This window comes from Chiloscyllium punctatum, chromosome 39, assembly GCF_047496795.1.
Source record: "Chiloscyllium punctatum isolate Juve2018m chromosome 39, sChiPun1.3, whole genome shotgun sequence".
NCBI classification, from domain to species: domain Eukaryota; kingdom Metazoa; phylum Chordata; class Chondrichthyes; order Orectolobiformes; family Hemiscylliidae; genus Chiloscyllium; species Chiloscyllium punctatum.
Window position 1 is genome coordinate 11,322,969 of NC_092777.1, and position 19,065 is coordinate 11,342,033.

Here is a 19,065-nt window from a genome sequence, read left to right on the forward strand (position 1 = left end):
AGATAGGAAGAGAGAGAGAAAGAGATCGGGGGAGACAGGGAGAGAGAGAGAGAGAGACGTGGTGAGACAGGGAGAGAGAGAAATCGGGGGAGATGGGGAGAGAGAGAGAGACAGGGGGAGTCAGGGAGAGTGAGAGATCAGGGGGAGTCGGGGGAGAGAGAGATCGGGGGAGTCGGGAGAGAGAGAGATCGGGGTGAGTCAGGGAGAGAGAGATTGGAGGGAGTCGGGGGAAAGGGAGATCGGGGGAGTCGGGGGAGAGAGAGATCGGGGGAGTCAAGGGGAGAGAGAGTTCAGGGGGAATCAGGGAGAGAGAGGGACGGTGGGAGTCGGGGGAGAGCGAGATCGTGGGGAGTCAGGGGGAGAGAGGGACGGAGGAGTCAGGGGGAGAGAGAGATCAGGGGGAGACGGAGAGAGAGAGAGACGGGGGGAGTCCAGGAGAGAGAGAGGGTAGGGGAGAAAGGAAGAAAGAGAGAGAGATTGGGGGAGTCCGGGAGAGACAGAGAGAGAGAGAGAGAGAGACGGGGTGAGACAGGGAGAGAGAGAGATCGGGGGAGACGGAGAGAGAGGGAGACGAGGGGAGTCCAGTAGAGAGAGAGATCAGGGGGAGACGGAGAGAGAGAGAGACGGGGGGGAGACAGGAAGAGAGAGGGCAGGGGGAGAAAGGAAGAAAGAGAGAGAGATTGGGGGAGTCCGGGAGAGACAGAGAGAGAGAGAGAGAGAGAGAGAGAGAGAGATGGGGTGAGACAGGGAGAGAGAGAGATCGTGGGGAGACGGAGAGAAAGAGATCGGGGGGAGACAGGGAGAGAGAGAGAGAGAGAGTGGGGAGTCAGGGAGAGAGAGAGGCCGGGGAGGGAGACAGGAAGAGAGAGAGAGAGATCAGTGGAGACAGGGAGAGAGAGAGAGCGAGGGAGACGTGGTGAGACAGGGAGAGAGAGAGATCGTGGGGAGACGGAGAGAGAGAGAGAGACGAGGGGAGTCAGGGAGAGAGAGAGGTCGGGGGGAGAGAGGGAGAGAGAGAGAGACAGGGGGATTCAGGGAGAGAGAGAGATCGGGGGAGACAGGGAGAGAGAGAGAGAGACAGGGGGAGTCAGGGGAGAGAGGGATGGGGGAGTCGGGGGAGAGAGAGATCCGGGGGAGTCGGGAGAGTGAGAGATCGGGGTGAGTCAGGGAGAGAGAGATTGGGGGGAGTCGGGGGAAAGGGAGATCGGGAGAGTCAGGGGGAGAGAGAGATCGGGGAGTGTCAGGGGGAGAGGGAGATTGGGGGAAGTCGGGGGAGAGAGATTGGGGGAGTCAAGGGGAGAGAGAGTTCAGGGGGATTCCGGGGAGAGAGAGATCGTGGGGTGTCAGGGGGAGAGAGAGGGACGGTGGGAGTCAGGGGGAGAGTGAGATCGGAGGGGAAACAGGGAGAAAGAGAGATCGGGGAAGACAGAGAGAGAGAAACGGGGGGAGACAGGGAGTGAGAGGGTGTGGGGAGACAGGAAGAGAAAGAGGGAGATTGGGGGAGTCTGGGAGAGAGAGAGAGAGAGAGACGGGGTGAGACAGGGAGAGAGAGAGATCGGGGGAGATGGAGAGGGAGTGAGACAGGGGGAGTCAGGGAGAGAGAGAGATCGTGGGGAGACGAAGAGAGAGAGAGAGAGACAGGGGGGAATCAGGGAGAGAGAGAGATCCGGGGAGACAGGGAGAGAGTGAGAGAGACGGGGGGAGTCAGGGAGAGAGAGAGGCCGGGGAGGGAGACAGGAAGAGAGAGAGAAAGAGATCGGGGGAGACAGGGAGAGAGAGAGAGAGAGACGTGGTGAGACAGGGAGAGAGAGAAATCGGGGGAGATGGGGAGAGAGAGAGAGACAGGGGGAGTCAGGGAGAGTGAGAGATCAGGGGGAGTCGGGGGAGAGAGAGATCGAGGGAGTCGGGAGAGAGAGAGATCGGGGGAGTCGGAGAGAGTGAGAGAGACAGGGGGAGTCACGGAGAGAGAGAGATCGTGGGGAGACGGAGAGAGAGAGAGAGATGGGGGAGTCATGGAGAGAGAGAGAGATCGGGGGGAGACAGGGAGAGAGTGAGAGAGATGGGGGGAGTCAGGGAGGGAAAGAGATCGGGGGGAGACAGGGAGAGAGAGGGATAGACGGGGGAGTCAGGGAGAGAGAGAGGCCGGCGAGGGAGACAGGAAGAGAGAGAGAGAGAGATCGGGGCAGACAGGGAGAGAGAGAGGGAGACGAGTGAGTCAGGGAGAGAGAGAGAGGCCGGGGAGGGAGACAGGAAGAGAGAGAGAGAGAGAGAGAGAGAGAGACGTGGTGAGACAGGGAGGGAGAGAGAGATCGGGGGAGATGGGGAGAAAGAGAGAGATGGGGGAGTCAGGGAGAGAGAGATCGGGGGGAGACAGAGAGAGAGAGAGAGAGACGAGGGGAGTCAGGGAGAGAGAGAGGTCGGGGGGAGACAGAGAGAGAGAGAGAGAGAGAGATGGGGGAGTCAGGGAGAGAGAGAGATCAGGGGGACAGAGAGAGAGAGAGAGAGAGACGGGGAAGTCAGGGAGAGAGAGATCGGGGGAGATGGAGAGAGAGAGAGAGAGAGAGAGAGACGGGAGAGTCAGGGAGAAAGAGAGGTCGGGGGAGACAGGGAGAGAGTGAAAGAGACAGGGGGAGTCAGGGAGAGAGAGAGATCGGGGGGAGACAGGGAGAGAGAGCGAGAGAGAGAGACAAAGACTTGGGGAGTCAGGGAGAGAGAGAGAGAGAGATGAGAGGAGTCAGCGAGAGAGAGAGAGAGACAGGGGGAGACAGGGAGAGAGAGATTAAAGGGAGTCAGGGGGAGAGAGGGACAGTGGGGAGTCAGGGGGAGAGAGAGATTGGAGAGAGTCAGGGGGAGAGAGGGACGGGGTGAGTCAGGGAGAGAAAGAGATCGGGGAGACAGCAGGAGAGAGAAGGAGAGATGGGGGGAGTCAGGGAGAGAGAGAGGTCGGAGGGAGACAGGCAGAGAGTGGGAGAGACGGGCGGAGTCAGGGAGAGAAAGAGATCGGGGGGAGACAGGGAGAGAGAGGGATAGACGGGTGAGTCAGGGAGAGAGAGAGATCGGGGAGGGAGACAGGAAGAGAGAGAGAGAGATCGGGGCAGACAGGGAGAGAGAGAGAGAGAGAGAGAGAGAGAGACGTGGTGAGACAGGGAGAGAGGGAGGTCGGGGGAGATGGGGAGAGAGTGAGAGAGACAGGGGGAGTCAGGGAGAGAGAGAGATCGGGGGGAGACAGGGAGAGAGAGAGAGACGGGGGGAGTCAGGGAGAGAGAGAGATCGGGGAGTCAGGGTGAGAGAGAGATCGGGGGAGACAGGGAGAGAGAGAGAGACAGGGGGAGTCAGGGAGAGAGAGAGATCGTGGGGAGACGGAGAGAGAGAGAGAGATGGGGGAGTCAGGGAGAGAGAGAGATCGGGGGGAGACAGGGAGAGAGAGAGAGAGAGAGAGACGGGGGAGTCAGGGAGAGAAAGCGATCGGGGGAGACAGGAAGAGAGTGAGAGAGACAGGGGGAGTCAGGGAGAGAGAGAGATCGGGGGGAGACAAGGAGAGAGAGAGACAGGGGGAGTCAAGGAGAGGTAGAGATCGGGGGGTGACAGAGAGAGAGAGAGAGAGAGACGGGGGGAGTCAGGGAGAGAGAGAGATTGGGGAGTCAGGGTGAGAGAGAGATCGGGGGAGACAGGGAGAGAGAGAGAGAGAGAGAGAGAGAGAGAGAGACAGGGAGAGTCAGGGAGAGAAAGAGATCGGGGAGACAGGGAGAGAGAGAGAGAGAGAGACGGACGGGAGTCAGGGAGAGAGAGAGATCGGAGGGAGTCAGGGGGAGAGGGGGACAGGGGGGAGTAGGTGTAGAGAGAGAGAGAGAGACGGGGGAGTCAGGGGGAGAGTAGGACGGGGGTGTCGGGGGAGAGAGGAACGGGGGGAGTCAGGGGGAGAGAGAGAGATCAGGGGAGTCAGGGGAGAGAGGGATGGGGGAGTCGGGGGAGAGAGAGATCAAGGGGAGTCGGGGGAGAGAGAGATCGGGGTGAGTCGGGGAGAGAGAAATTGGGGGTGTCGGGGGAGAGAGAGATCGGGGGGGAGTTAGAGGGAGAGGGAGATCGGGGGAGTCAGAGGGAAAGGGAGATCGGGGGAAGTCGTGGGAGAGAGAGATCGGGGGAGTCAAGGGAAGAGAGATAGATCAGGGGGGGTCGGGGAGAGAGAAATCACGGGGTGTCAGGGGGAGAGAGAGATTGGGGGGTGTCAGGGAGAGAGAGGGACGGTGGGAGTCAGGGGGAGAGAGAGATCGGGGAGTGTCAGTGGGAGAGGGAGATCGGCGGAAGTCGGGGGAGAGAGATTGGGGGAGTCAAGGGGAGAGAGAGTTCAGGGGGATTCCGGGGAGAGAGAGATCGCGGGGTGTCAGGGGGAGAGAGAGATCAGGGGGTGTCAGGGAGAGAGAGGGACGGTGGGAGTCAGGGGGAGAGCGAGATCGGAGGGGAAACAGGGAGAAAGAGAGATCGGGGAAGACAGAGAGAGAGAAACAGGGTAGACAGGGAGTGAGAGGGTGTGGGGAGACAGGAAGAGAAAGAGGGAGATTGGGGGAGTCTGGGAGAGAGAGAGAGAGAGAGAGACAGGGTGAGACAGGGAGAGAGAGAGATCGGGGGAGATGGAGAGGGAGAGAGACAGGGGGAATCAGGGAGAGAGAGAGATCGTGGGGAGACGGAGAGAAAAAGAGAGAGAGAGACGGGGGGGGAGTCAGGGAGAGAGAGAGATCCGGGGAGACAGGGAGAGAGTGAGAGAGACGGGGGGAGTCAGGGAGAGAGAGAGGCCGGGGAGGGAGACAGGAAGAGAGAGAGAAAGAGATCGGGGGAGACAGGGAGAGAGAGAGAGAGAGACGTGGTGAGACAGGGAGAGAGAGAAATCGGGGGAGATGGGGAGAGAGAGACAGGGGGAGTCAGGGAGAGTGAGAGATCAGGGGGAGTCGGGGGAGAGAGAGATCGGGGGAGTCGGGAGAGAGAGAGATCGGGGTGAGTCAGGGAGAGAGAGATTGGAGGGAGTCGGGGGAAAGGGAGATCGGGGGAGTCGGGGGAGAGAGAGATCGGGGGAGTCAAGGGGAGAGAGAGTTCAGGGGGAATCAGGGAGAGAGAGGGACGGTGGGAGTCGGGGGAGAGCGAGATCGGGGGGAGTCAGGGGGAGAGAGGGACGGAGGAGTCAGGGGGAGAGAGAGATCAGGGGGAGACGGAGAGAGAGAGAGACGGGGGGAGTCCAGGAGAGAGAGAGGGTAGGGGAGAAAGGAAGAAAGAGAGAGAGATTGGGGGAGTCCGGGAGAGACAGAGAGAGAGAGAGAGAGAGACGGGGTGAGACAGGGAGAGAGAGAGATCGGGGGAGACGGAGAGAGAGAGAGACGAGGGGAGTCCAGGAGAGAGAGAGATCAGGGGGAGACGGAGAGAGAGAGAGACGGGGGGGAGACAGGAAGAGAGAGGGCAGGGGGAGAAAGGAAGAAAGAGAGAGAGATTGGGGGAGTCCGGGAGAGACAGAGAGAGAGAGAGAGAGAGAGAGAGAGAGATGAGGTGAGACAGGGAGAGAGAGAGATCGTGGGGAGACGGAGAGAAAGAGATCGGGGGGAGACAGGGAGAGAGAGAGAGAGAGTGGGGAGTCAGGGAGAGAGAGAGGCCGGGGAGGGAGACAGGAAGAGAGAGAGAGAGATCAGTGGAGACAGGGAGAGAGAGAGAGAGAGAGAGCGAGGGAGACGTGGTGAGACAGGGAGAGAGAGAGATCGTGGGGAGACGGAGAGAGAGAGAGAGACGAGGGGAGTCAGGGAGAGAGAGAGGTCGGGGGGAGAGAGGGAGAGAGAGAGAGACAGGGGGATTCAGGGAGAGAGAGAGATCGGGGGAGACAGGGAGAGAGAGAGAGAGACAGGGGGAGTCAGGGGAGAGAGGGATGGGGGAGTCGGGGGAGAGAGAGATCGGGGGAGTCGGGGAGAGAGAGATCCGGGGGAGTCGGGAGAGTGAGAGATCGGGGTGAGTCAGGGAGAGAGAGATTGGAGGGAGTCGGGGGAAAGGGAGATCGGAGGAGTCAGGGGGAGAGAGAGATCGGGGAGTGTCAGGGGGAGAGGGAGATTGGGGGAAGTCGGGGGAGAGAGATTGGGGGAGTCAAGGGGAGAGAGAGTTCAGGGGAATTCCGGGGAGAGAGAGATCGTGGGGTGTCAGGGGGAGAGAGAGGGACGGTGGGAGTCAGGGGGAGAGTGAGATCGGAGGGGAAACAGGGAGAAAGAGAGATCGGGGAAGACAGAGAGAGAGAAACGGGGGGAGAGAGGGAGTGAGAGGGTGTGGGGAGACAGGAAGAGAAAGAGGGAGGTTGGGGGAGTCTGGGAGGGAGAGAGAGAGAGAGAGACGGGGTGAGACAGGGAGAGAGAGAGATCGGGGGAGATGGAGAGGGAGTGAGACAGGGGGAGTCAGGGAGAGAGAGAGATCGTGGGGAGACGAAGAGAGAGAGAGAGAGACAGGGGGGAATCAGGGAGAGAGAGAGATCCGGGGAGACAGGGAGAGAGTGAGAGAGACGGGGGGAGTCAGGGAGAGAGAGAGGCCGGGGAGGGAGACAGGAAGAGAGAGAGAAAGAGATCGGGGGAGACAGGGAGAGAGAGAGAGTGAGAGACGTGGTGAGACAGGGAGAGAGAGAGATCGGGGGAGATGGGGAGAGAGAGAGAGAGAGACAGGGGGAGTCAGGGGAGAGAGGGATGGGGGGAGTCGGGGGAGAGAGAGATCGGGGGAGTCGGGGAGAGAGAGATCAGGGGGAGTCGGGAGAGAGAGAGACGGAGGAGTCAGGGGGAGAGAGAGATCAGGGGGAGACGGAGAGAGAGAGAGAGATCGGGGTGAGTCAGGGAGAGAGAGATTGGGGGGAGTCGGGGAGAGAGAGAGATCGGGGGGAGTCGGGGGGAGAGAGAGATCGGGGGAGTCAGGGGGAGAGAGGGACGGAGGAGTCAGGGGGAGAGAGAGATCAGGGGGAGACGGAGAGAGAGAGAGATGGGGGGAGTCCAGGAGAGAGAGAGGGCAGGGGGAGAAAGGAAGAAAGAGAGAGAGATTGGGGGAGTCCGGGAGAGACAGAGAGAGAGAGAGAGAGAGAGAGAGAGAGAGAGACGGGGTGAGACACGGAGAGAGAGAAATCGGGGGAGATGGAGAGAGGGAGAGACAGGGGGAGTCAGGGAGAGAGAGATCGTGGGGAGACGGAGAGAGAGAGACGGGGGGAGTCAGGGAGAGAGAGAGGTCGGGGGGAGACAGAGTGAGAGATCGGGGGAGTCAGGGAGAGACAGAGACAGGGACAGGGGGAGTCAGGGAGAGAAAGAGATCGGGGGGAGACAGGGAGAGAGAGAGAGAGTGGGGAGTCAGGGAGAGAGAGAGGCCGGGGAGGGAGACAGGAAGAGAGAGAGAGAGATTAGTGGAGACAGGGAGAGAGAGAGAGAGAGAGCGAGAGAGCAAGGGAGACGTGGTGAGACAGGGAGAGAGAGAGAGATCGGGGAGATGGGGAGAAAGAGAGAGAGACAGGGGAGTCAGGGAGAGAGAGAGATCGTGGGGAGACGGAGAGAGAGAGAGACAAGGGGAGTCAGGGAGAGAGAGAGGTCGGGGGAGAGAGGGAGAGAGAGAGAGACAGGGGGAGTCAGGGAGAGAGAGAGATCGGGGGAGACAGAGAGAGAGGGAGAGACGGGAGGGAGTCAGGGAGAGAGAGAGGTCGGGGGGAGAGAGGGAGAGAGAGAGAGAGAGACCGGGGGAGTCAGGGAGAGAAAGAGATCGGGGGAGACAGGGAGAGAGTGAGAGATACAGGGGGAGTCAGGGAGAGAAAGAGATCGGGGGAGACAGGGAGAGAGAGAGAGAGAGACGGGGGGGAGTCAGGGTGAGAGAGAGATCAAGGGGAGTCAGGGTAGAGAGAGATTAAAGGGAGTCGGGGGAGAGAGGGACAGTGGGGAGTCAGGGGGAGAGAGAGATTGGAGAGAGTCAGGGGGAGAGAGGGACGGGGGGAGTCGGGGGAGAGAGATGGGGGGAGTCAGGGAGAGAGAAAGAGAGAGACAGGGGGAGTCAGGGAGAGAGAAAGAGAGAGACGGGGAGACAGCGGGAGAGAGAAGATGGGGGGAGTCAGGGAGAGAGAGATCGGAGGGAGACAGGGAGAGAGAGATCAGGGGAGACAGGGAGAGAGTGAGAGATACGGGCGGAGTCAGGGAGAGAAAGGGATAGACGGGGGAGACAGGGAGAGAAAGGGATAGACGGGGGAGTCAGGGAGAGAGAGAGAGAGAGATCGGGGCAGACAGGGAGAGAGAGAGAGAGAGAGAGAGAGAGACGTGGTGGTGAGACAGGGAGAGAGGGAGATCGGGGGAGATGGGGAGAGAGAGAGAGAGAGAGACAGGGGGAGTCAGGGAGAGAGAGATCGGGGGAGACAGGGAGAGAGTGAGAGAGATGGGGTGAGACAGGGAGAGAGAGAGGTCGGGGGGAGACAGGGAGAGAGAGAGAGAGACAGGGGGAGTCAGGGAGATAAAGAGATTGGGGGAGACAGGGAGAGAGTGAGAGAGACAGGGGGAGTCAGGGAGAGAAAGAGATCGGGGGATACAGGGGGAGAGAGAGAGACGGGGAGACAGCGGGAGAGAGAGGGAGAGATGGGGGGAGTGAGGGAGAGAGAGAGAGATCGGAGGGAGACAGGGAGAGAGAGATCGGGGGAGACAGGGAGAGAGTGAGAGAGATGGGGTGAGACAGGGAGAGAGAGAGAGACAAGGGGAGATGGGGTGAGACAGGTAGAGAGAGATTAAAGGGAGTCAGGGGGAGAGAGGGACAGTGGGGAGTCAGGGGGAGAGAGAGATTGGAGAGAGTCAGGGGGAGTGAGGGACGGGGGAGTCGGGGGAGAGAGAAAGAGAGAGACAGGGGGAGTCAGGGAGAGAGAAAGAGAGAGACAGGGGGAGTCAGGGAGAGAGAAAGAGAGACGGGGGAGACAGCAGGAGAGAGAAGATGGGGGGAGTCAGGGAGAGAGAGAGATCGGAGGGAGACAGGGAGAGAGAGATCAGGGGAGATAGGTAGAGAGTGAGAGATACGGGCGGAGTCAGGGAGAGAAAGGGATAGACGGGGGAGTCAGGGAGAGAGAGAGAGAGATCGGGGCAGACAGGGAGAGAGAGAGAGAGTGAGAGAGAGAGAGAGACATGGTGGTGAGACAGGGAGAGAGGGAGATCGGGGGAGATGGGGAGAGAGAGAGAGAGAGACAGGGGGAGTCAGGGAGAGAGAGAGGTCGGGGGGAGACAGGGAGAGAGTGAGAGAGACGGGGGAGTCAGGGAGAGAAAGAGATCGGGGGAGACAGAGAGAGAGAGAGAAAGACGGGGTGAGACGGAAAGAGAGAGAGACAGGGGGAGTTAGGGAGAGACAGAGACGGGAGGGAGTCAGGGAGAGAGAGACTGTGGGGGGAGACAGGGAGAGAGAGAGAGATTAGGGGAGTCAGGGAGAGAGAGAGACGCGGTGAGACAGGGAGAAAGAGATCGGGGGAGATGGAGAGAGAGAGAGATAGGGGCAGTCAGGGAGAGAGAGATCATGGGGAGACGGAGAGAGAGAGACAGCGGAGTCAGGGAGAGAGAGAGATCGGGGGGAGTCAGGGGGAGAGAGAAATCAAGGGGAGTCGGGGGAGAGGGAGATTGAGGGAGTCAGGGGCAGAGTGAGATCGGGGGAGTCAGGGAGAGAGAGGGACGTTGGGAGTCAGGGGGAGAGAGAGATCGAGAGGGAGTCAGGGGAGAGGGCAATCGGGGGGAGTCAGGGGGAGAGCGAGATCAGGGGGAGTCCGGGGAGAGAGAGATCGGGGGGAGTTGTGGAGAGAGGGACGGGGGAGTCAGGGAGAGAGGAACGGGGGGAGTTGAGGAGAGAGAGATCGGGGGGAGTCAGGGGGAGAGAGGGACAGGGGGAATCGGGGGCGAGAGAGATCGGGGGAGTGAGGGGGAGAGAGCGACGGGGGGAGTCAGGGGGAGAGAGAGATCAGGGTGAGTCAGGGGGAGAGAGAGAGAGAGATCGGAGGGGAGTCAGGGGGAGAGAGGGACAGGGGGAATCGGGGGCGAGAGAGATCGGGGGAGTGAGGGGGAGAGAGCGCCGGGGGGAGTCAGGGGGAGAGAGAGATCAGGGTGAGTCAGGGGGAGAGAGAGAGAGAGATCAGAGGGGAGTCAGGGGGAGAGATGGACAGGGGGGAGTCAGGGGGAGAGAGGGATGGGGGAGTCAGGGGGAGAGAGGGATGGGGGAGTCAGGGGGATAGAGAGATTGTGGGGAGTCGGGAAGAGAGAGATCGGGGGAGTCAGGGGGAGAGATGGACGGGGGGAGTCAGGGGGATAGTGAGATCGGGGGAAGTCAGGGGTGAGAGAGATCGGTGGGAGTCGGGGAGAGGGGTACGGGGAGAGTCAGGGAGAGAGGGAGATCGGGGGAGTCAGGGGAGAGGGAGATTGGGGGAGTCAGGGGAGAGAGAGATCGGGGGGAGTCGGGGAAGAGAGGGACGGGGGATTCAGGGAGAGAGAGAGATCGGGGGGAGTCAGGGGGAGAGAGGGACGGGGGGAGTCGGGGAGAGGGTGATTGGGGGAGTCAGGGGGAGAGAGAGATTGGGGGAGTCGGGGGAGAGAGGGACAGGGGATTCAGGGAGAGAGAGAGATCGGGGGGAGTCAGGGGGAGAGAGGGACGGGGGGAGTCGGGGAGAGGGTGATTGGGGGAGTCAGGGGGAGAGAGAGATTGGGGGAGTCGGGGGAGAGAGAGGTCAGGGGAGTCAGGGAGAGAGAGAGAGATCAGGGAGAGACAGGGAGAGAGAGAGAGAGATGAGGGGAATCAGGGAGAGAGAGAGAGAGACGGGGGAGTCAGGGAGAGGAAGAGAGAGAGAGAGACGGGGGGAGTCAGGGAGAGAGGGAGAAGAGGGGAGTCGGAGGAGACAGATCGGGGGGAGACAGGGAGAGAGAGAGAGAGAGAGAGAGAGATGGAGGAGTCAGGGAGAGAGAGAGATCGGGGGGAGACAGGGAGAGAGAGAGCGATGGGGGAGACAGCGAGCAAGAGAAAGAGAGAGACGGGGGGGGGAGTCATGAGAAGAGACCGGCGTGAGTGTGATCGGGGGTTAGTGTGTGAGTGTGATCGGGGGTGTTAGTGTGTGAGTGTGATTGGGGGCTTAGTGTGTGAATGTGCTCAGGGGGTGTTAGTGTGTGAGTGTGATCGGGTGTTAGTGTGTGAGTGTGATCGGGGGTTAGTGTGTGAGTGTGATCGGGGGTGTTAGTGTGTGAGTGTGATTGGGGGCTTAGTGTGTGAATGTGCTCAGGGGGTGTTAGTGTGTGAGTGTGATCGGGTGTTAGTGTGTGAGTGTGATCGGGGGTTAGTGTGTGGGTGTGATCGGGTGTTAGTGTGTGAGTGTGACCGGGAATTAGTGTGTGAGTGTGATCGGGTGTTAGTGTGTGAGTGTGATCGGGTGTTAGTGTGTGAGTGTGACCGGGAATTAGTGTGTGGGTGTGATCGGGGGTGTTAGTGTGTGAGTGTGATCGGGGGTGTTAGTGTGTGAGTGTGATCGGGTGTTAGTGTGTGAGTGTGATCGGGGGGTTAGTGTGTGAGTGTGATCGGGGTTAGTGTGTGAGTGTGATCGGGTGTTAGTGTGTGAGTGTGATCGGGGGTTAGTGTGTGGGTGTGATCGGGAGTGTTAGTGTGTGAGTGTGATCGGGGGTGTTAGTGTGTGAGTGTGATCGGGTGTTAGTGTGTGAGTGTGACCGGGGATTAGTGTGTGGGTGTGATCGGGGGTTAGTGTGTGAGTGTGATCGGAGGTGTTAGTGTGTGAGTATGATTGGGGGCTTAGTGTGTGAGTGTGCTCAGGGGGTGTTAGTGTGTGAGTGTGATCGGGGGTTAGTGTGTGAGTGTGATCGGGGGTGTTAGTGTGTGAGTGTGATCGGGGGTGTTAGCGTGTGAGTGTGATCGGGGGTTAGTGTGTGAGTGTGATCGGGGGTGTTAGTGTGTGAGTGTGATCGGGTGTTAGTGTGTGAGTGTGATCGGGGGTTAGTGTGTGGGTGTGATCGGGTGTGTTAGTGTGTGAGTGTGATCGGGGGTGTTAGTGTGTGAGTGTGATCGGGTGTTAGTGTGTGAGTGTGACCGGGGATTAGTGTGTGAGTGTGATCGGGGGTGTTAGTGTGTGAGTGTGATTGGGGGCTTAGTGTGTGAATGTGCTCAGGGGGTGTTAGTGTGTGAGTGTGATCGGGTGTTAGTGTGTGAGTGTGATCGGGGGTTAGTGTGTGGGTGTGATCGGGTGTTAGTGTGTGAGTGTGACCGGGAATTAGTGTGTGGGTGTGATCGGGGGTGTTAGTGTGTGAGTGTGATCGGGGGTGTTAGTGTGTGAGTGTGATCGGGTGTTAGTGTGTGAGTGTGACCGGGAATTAGTGTGTGGGTGTGATCGGGGGTGTTAGTGTGTGAGTGTGATCGGGGGGTTAGTGTGTGAGTGTGATCGGGTGTTAGTGTGTGAGTGTGATCGGGGGTTAGTGTGTGGGTGTGATCGGGAGTGTTAGTGTGTGAGTGTGATCGGGGGTGTTAGTGTGTGAGTGTGATCGGGTGTTAGTGTGTGAGTGTGACCGGGGATTAGTGTATGGGTGTGATCGGGGGTTAGTGTGTGAGTGTGATCGGAGGTGTTAGTGTGTGAGTATGATTGGGGGCTTCATGTGTGAGTGTGCTCAGGGGGTGTTAGTGTGTGAGTGTGATCGGGGGTTAGTGTGTGAGTGTGATCGGGGGTGTTAGTGTGTGAGTGTGATCGGGGGTGTTAGCGTGTGAGTGTGATCGGGGGTTAGTGTGTGAGTGTGATCGGGGGTGTTAGTGTGTGAGTGTGATCGGGTGTTAGTGTGTGAGTGTGATCGGGGGTTAGTGTGTGGGTGTGATCGGGAGTGTTAGTGTGTGAGTGTGATCGGGGGTGTTAGTGTGTGAGTGTGATCGGGTGTTAGTGTGTGAGTGTGACCGGGGATTAGTGTGTGGGTGTGATCGGGGGTGTTAGTGTGTGAGTGTGATCGGGGGTTAGTGTGTGAGTGTGATCGGGGGTTAGTGTGTGAGTGTGATCGGAGGTGTTAGTGTGTGAGTGTGATTGGGGGCTTAGTGTGTGAATGTGCTCAGGGGGTGTTAGTGTGTGAGTGTGATCGGGGGCGTTAGTGTGTGTGTGATCGGGTGGGGTTAGTGTGTGAGTGTAATCGGGTGTTAGTGTGTGAGTGTGATCGGGTGTTAGTGTGTGAGTGTGATCAGAGGAGTTAGTGTGTGAGTGTGATCAGGGGTGTTAGTGTGTGAGTGTGATCAGAGGGGTTAGTGTGTGAGTGTGACTGGATGTGTTAGTGTGTGAGTGTGATCGGGGGTTAGTGTGTGAGTGTGATCGGGTGGGGTTAGTGTGTGAGTGTGATCGGGTGTTAGTGTGTGAGTGTGATCGGGGGTTAGTGTGTGGGTGTGATCGGGTGTTAGTGTGTGAGTGTGATCGGGGTTAGTGTGTGAGTGTGATCGGGGGTTAGTGTGTGTGTGCTCAGGGTGTGTTAGTGTGTGAGTGTGATCGGGAGCGTTAGTGTGTGTGTGATCGGGTGGGGTTAGTGTGTGAGTGTAATCGGGTGTTAGTGTGTGAGTGTGATCGGGTGTTAGTGTGTGAGTGTGACCGGATGTGTTAGTGTGTGAGTGTGATCGGGTGGGGTTAGTGTGTGAGTGTGATCGGGGGTGTTAGTGTGTGAGTGTGATCGGGTGTTAATGTGTGAGTGTGATCGGGGGTGTTATTGTGTGAGTGTGATCAGAGGGGTTAGTGTGTGAGTGTGATTGGGGGGTTAGTGTGTGAGCGTGATCAGGGGTGTTAGTGTGTGAGTGTGATCGGGGGGTTAGTGTGTGTGAGTGCCCAGATGTGTTAGTGTGTGAGTGTGATCAGGGGTGTTAGTGTGTGAGTGTGATTGGGGTGGTTAGTGTCTGAGTGTGGTCGGGTGTTAGTGTGTGAGTATGATTGGGGGTGTTAGTGTGTGAGTGTAGTTGGGTGTTAGTGTGTGAGTGTGATCGGGGGGTTAGTGTGTGAGTGTGATCGGGTGTTCGTGTGTGAGTGTGATCGGGGGTTAGTGTGTGAGTGTGATCGGGTGTTAGTGTGTGAGTGTGATCGGAGGTTAGTGTGTGAGTGTGATCGGGTGTTAGTGTGTGAGTGTGATCAGGGTGTGTTAGTGTGCGAGTATGATCGGGGTGTTCATGTGTGAGTGTGATCGGGGGTGTTAGTGTGTGAGTGTGATTGGGGGGTTACTGTGTGAGTGTAGTCGGGTGTTAGTGTGTGAGTGTGATCGGGGGTGTTAGTGTGTGAGTGTGATCGGGGGTTAGTGTGTGAGTGTGATCAGAGGGGTTAGTGTGTGAGTGTGATCAGGGGTGTTATTGTGTGAGTGTGATCAGAGGGGTTAGTGTGTGAGTGTGATCAGGGGTGTTAGTGTGTGAGTGTGATTGGGGTGGTTAGTGTGTGAGTGTAGTCGGGTGTTAGTGTGTGAGTGTGATTGGGGGTTAGTGTGTGACTGTGATCAGATGGGGTTAGTGTGTGAGTGTAATCGGGTGTTAGTGTGTGAGTGTGATCGGGTATTAGTGTGTGAGTGTGATCGGGGGTGTTATTGTGTGAGTGTGATCAGAGGGGTTAGTGTGTGAATGTGAATGGGGTGGTTAGTGTGTGAGCGTGATCAGGGGTGTTAGTGTGTGTGTGTGCCCGGATGTGTTAGTGTGTGAATGTGATCGGGGATGTTAGTGTGTGAGTGTGATCAGGGGTGTTAGTGTGTGAGTGTGATTGGGGTGGTTAGTGTGTGAGTGTGGTCGGGTGTTAGTGTGTGAGTATGATTGGGGGTGTAAGTGTGTGTGTGTGCCCGGATGTGTTAGTGTGTGAGTGTGATCGGGGATGTTAGTGTGTGAGTGTGATCGGGGGTTAGTGTGTGAGTGTGATCGGGGGTGTTAGTGTGTGAGTGTGATCGGGTGGGGTTAGTGTGTGAGTGTGATCGGGTGTTAGTGTGAGAGTGTGATCAGGGGGGTTAGTGTGTTAGTGTGATCGGGGTTAGTGTGTGAGTATGATCGGAGTGTTCGTGTGTGAGTGTGATTTGGGGTTAGCGTGTGAGTGTGATCGGCTGTTAGTGTGTGAGTGTGATCGGGAGTTAGTGTGTGAGTGTGATTGGGGGTCTGAGTGCATGAGTGTGATCGGGTGTTAGTGTGTGAGTGTGATCGGGGGTTAGTGTTTGAGTGTGATTGGGGGTTAGTGTGTGAGTGTGATCGGGTGTGTTAGTGTGTGAGTGTGATCAGGGGTGTTGATGTGTGAGTGTGGTCGGGTGTTAGTGTGTGAGTGTGATCGGGGGTGTTAGTGTGTGAGTGTGACCGGGGGTGTTAGTGTGTGAGTGTGATCGGGAGTTAGTGTGTGAGTGTGATTGGGGGTCTGAGTGCATGAGTGTGATCGGGTGTTAGTGTGTGAGTGTGATCGGGGGTTAGTGTTTGAGTGTGATTGGGGGTTAGTGTGTGAGTGTGATCGGGTGTGTTAGTGTGTGAGTGTGATCAGGGGTGTTGATGTGTGAGTGTGGTCGGGTGTTAGTGTGTGAGTGTGATCGGGGGTGTTAGTGTGTGAGTGTGATTGGGGGGTTAGTGTGTGAGTGTAGTCGGGTGTTAGTGTGTGAGTGTGATCGGGGGTGTTAGTGTGTGAGTGTGATCGGGGGTTAGTGTGTCAGTGTGATCGGCGGTGTTAGTGTGTGAGTGTGATCGGGGGGTTAGTGTGTGAGTGTGACCGGGGGTGTTAGTGTGTGAGTGTGATCGGGAGTTAGTGTGTGAGTGTGATTGGGGGTGTGAGTGCGTGAGTGTGATCGGGTGTTAGTGTGTGAGTGTGATCGGGGGTTAGTGTCTGAGTGTGATTGGGGGTTAGTGTGTGAGTGTGATCGGGTGTGTTAGTGTGTGAGTGTGATCAGGGGTGTTGATGTGTGAGTGTGGTCGGGTGTTAGTGTATGAGTGTGATCGGGGGTGTTAGTGTGTGTGTGTGATTGGGGGGTTAGTGTGTGAGTGTGTTTGGGTGTTAGTGTGTGAGTGTGATCGGGGATGTTAGTGTGTGAGTGTAGTCGGGTGTTAGTGTGTGAGTGTGATCGGGGGTGTTAGTGTGTGAGTGTGATCGGGGGTTAGTGTGTGAGTGTGATCGGGGGGTTAGTGTGTGAGTGTGATCGGGAGTTAGTGTGTGTGTGTGATTGGGGGTGTGAGTGCGTGAGTGTGATCGGGTGTTAGTGTGTGAGTGCGATCGGGTGTGTTAGTGTGTGAGTGTGATCAGGGGTGTTGATGTGTGAGTGTGGTCGGGTGTTAGTGTGTGAGTGTGATCGGGGGTGTTAGTGTGTGAGTGTGATTGGGGGGTTAGTGTGTGAGTGTAGTCGGGTGTTAGTGTGTGAGTGTGATCAGGGGTGTTAGTGTGCGAGTGTGATCGGGGGTTAGTGTGTCAGTGTTATCGGCTGTTAGTGTGTGAGTGTGATCGAGGGGGCTAGTGTGTGAGTGTGATTGGGGGTTAGTGTGTGTGTGTGTGATCGGGGGTGTTAGTGTGTGAGCGTGATCGGGTGTTAGTGTGTGAGTGTGATCGGGGTGTTAGTGTGTGAGTGTGATCGGGCGTGTTAGTGTGTGTGTGAGTGTAGTCGGGTGTTAGTGTGTGAGTGTGATCGGGGTTTAGTGTGTAAGTGTGATCGGGTGTTAGTGTGTGAGTGTGATCGAGGGTGTTAGTGTGTGAGTGTGATCGGGTGTTAGTGTGTGGGTGTGATCGGGGTGTTAGTGTGTGAGTGTAATCGGGGTGTTAGTGTGTGAGTGTGATCGGGCGTGTTAGTGTGTGAGTGTGATCGGGGGTGTTAGTGTGTGAGTGTGATCGAGGGGGCGAGTGTGTGAGTGTGATTGGGGGTTAGTGTGTGTGTGTGATCGGGCGTGTTAGTGTGTGTGTGAGTGTAGTCGGGTGTTAGTGTGTGAGTGTGATCGGGGGTTAGTGTGTCAGTGTGATCGGGTGTTAGTGTGTGAGTGTGATCGAGGGGGCGAGTGTGTGAGTGTGATTGGGGGTTAGTGTGTGTGTGATCGGGGGTGTTAGTGTGTGAGTGTGATCGGGTGTTAGTGTGTGGGTGTGATCGGGGTGTTAGTGTGTGAGTGTGATCTGGCGTGTTAGTGTGTGAGTGTGATCGAGTGTTAGTGTGTGAGTGTGTTCGGGTGTTAGTGTGTGAGTGCGATCGGGGGTTAGTGTGTGAGTGTGATCGGGTGTTAGTGTGTGAGTGTGATTGGGGAGGTTAGTGTGTGAGTGTGATCGGGTGTTAGTGTGTGAGTGTGATTGGGGGGGTTAGTATGTGAGTGTGATCGGGTGTAAGTGTGTGAGTGTGATCGGGGGTGTTATTGTGTGAGTGTGATCGGGTGTCAGTGTGTGAGTGTGATCGGGGGTTTTATTGTGTGAGTGTGATCAGGTGTAAGTGTGTGAGTGTGATCGGGAGTGTTAGTGTGTGAGTGTGATCAGGGGGGGTTAGTGTGTGAGTGTGATCGGGGGTGTTAGTGTGTGAGTGTGATCAGGTGTAAGTGTGTGAGTGTGATTGGGAGTGTTAGTGTGTGAGTGTGATCAGGGGGGGTTAGTGTGTGAGTGTGATCGGGGGTTTTATTGTGTGAGTGTGAACAGGTGTAAGTGTGTGAGTGTGATCGGGAGTGTTAGTGTGTGAGTGTGATCAGGGGGGGTTAGTGTGTGAGTGTGATCGGGGGTGTTAATGTGTGAGTGTGATCAGGTGTAAGTGTGTGAGTGTGATCGGGCGTTAGTGTGTGGGTGTGATCGGGTGACGACTGTCCTGTTCTCACTTACAGGTGAAGGCGATTGTATCAAACTACTTGAAGCAACACAACCTCCCGTACAATGAGGAGAGCTACCTGTCCCGCCTTCGCCTGTTCATTGACAAGTACCAGCAGCTGATGGTTGATGCGCCCTCTCTGACTGAGTTAGTTGGCATTCAGTGAGACACCTTCACTGGGTCCACTCCCGTCAATGTTCCTCAACCAGCTGATCACCACAACAACACTGACGTTCACCGAATCCGTTCATGGGAGCGACAGCGTGGACAATGTGGCATTTACAAAATCATTCATTGGGAATTACAAAACATTTTAATGAAGAGTTATCAAACTGGTTAATTGGGAAAGGGTTGTAAGGGACTGCGCGTGGCGAACACACCCACATCAGAGTCAGAAGGAAATGGGTTAAATCCCCCTCCACATCTTGGATCCTCCAAGGAAATAGTAAGGGGGTGCCGCACTGTCAGAGGGTCAGTGTTGAGGCAGTGCTGCACTGTCAGAGGGTCAGTACTGAGGGAGGGCTGCACTGTCAGAGGGTCAGTGCTGAGGGAGTGCTGCACTGTCAGAGGGTCAGTGCTGAGGGAGTGCTGCACTGTCAGAGGGTAAGTACAGAGGGAGGGCTGCACTGTCAGAGGGTCAGTGCTGAAGGAGTGCTGCACTGTCAGAGGGTCAGTGCTGAGGGAGTGCTGCACTGTCAGAGGGTCAGCACTGAGGGAGTGCTGCACTATCAGAGGGTCAGTGCTGAAGGAGTGCTGCACTGTCAAAGGATCAGTGCTCAGGGAGTGCCGCACTGCCAAAGGGTCAGTACTGAGGGAGGGCTGCACTGTCAGAGGGTCAGTGCTGAAGGAGTGCTGCACTGTCAGAGGGTCAGTGCTGAGGGAGTGCTGCACTGTCAGAGGGTCAGCGCTGAGGGAGTACTGCACTGTCAGAGGGTCAGTTCTGAGGGAGTGCTGCACTGTCAGAGGGTCAGCACTGAGGGAGTGCTGCACTGTTGAAGGGTCAGTACTGAGGGAGTGCTGCACTGTTGAAAGGTCAGTACTGAGGGAGTGCTGCACTGTCAGAGGGTCAGTGCTGAGGGAGTGCTGCACTGTCAGAGGGTCAGCACTGAGGGAGTGCCGCACTGTCAGAGGGTCAGTGCTGAGGGAGTGCTGCACTGTCAGAGGGTCAGTGCTGAGGGAGTGCTGCACTGTCAGAGGGTGAGTGCTGAGGCCGTGCTGCACTGTCAGAGGGTCAGTGCTGAGGCAGTGCTGCACTATCAGAGGGTCATTGCTGAGGGAGTACTGCACTGTCAGAGGGTGAGTG

The 19,065-nt window shown here is 57.3% G+C and overlaps 1 protein-coding gene across 2 annotated transcripts in view; it reads left to right on the forward strand.

Moving 5' to 3' along the window:
* fads6 (fatty acid desaturase 6) overlaps nucleotides 1-18,083 on the forward strand; it is a 166,884-nt gene extending 148,801 nt beyond the window's left edge. For both annotated transcript variants that reach the window (XM_072559064.1, XM_072559063.1), the window contains exon 6: nucleotides 17,779-18,083. In XM_072559064.1, the coding sequence (XP_072415165.1) occupies nucleotides 17,779-17,928 (150 nt within the window). In that variant the 3' untranslated portion in view covers nucleotides 17,929-18,083. The remainder of the gene's footprint in view (nucleotides 1-17,778) is intronic.
* The last annotated feature ends 982 nt before the right edge of the window (nucleotides 18,084-19,065 follow it).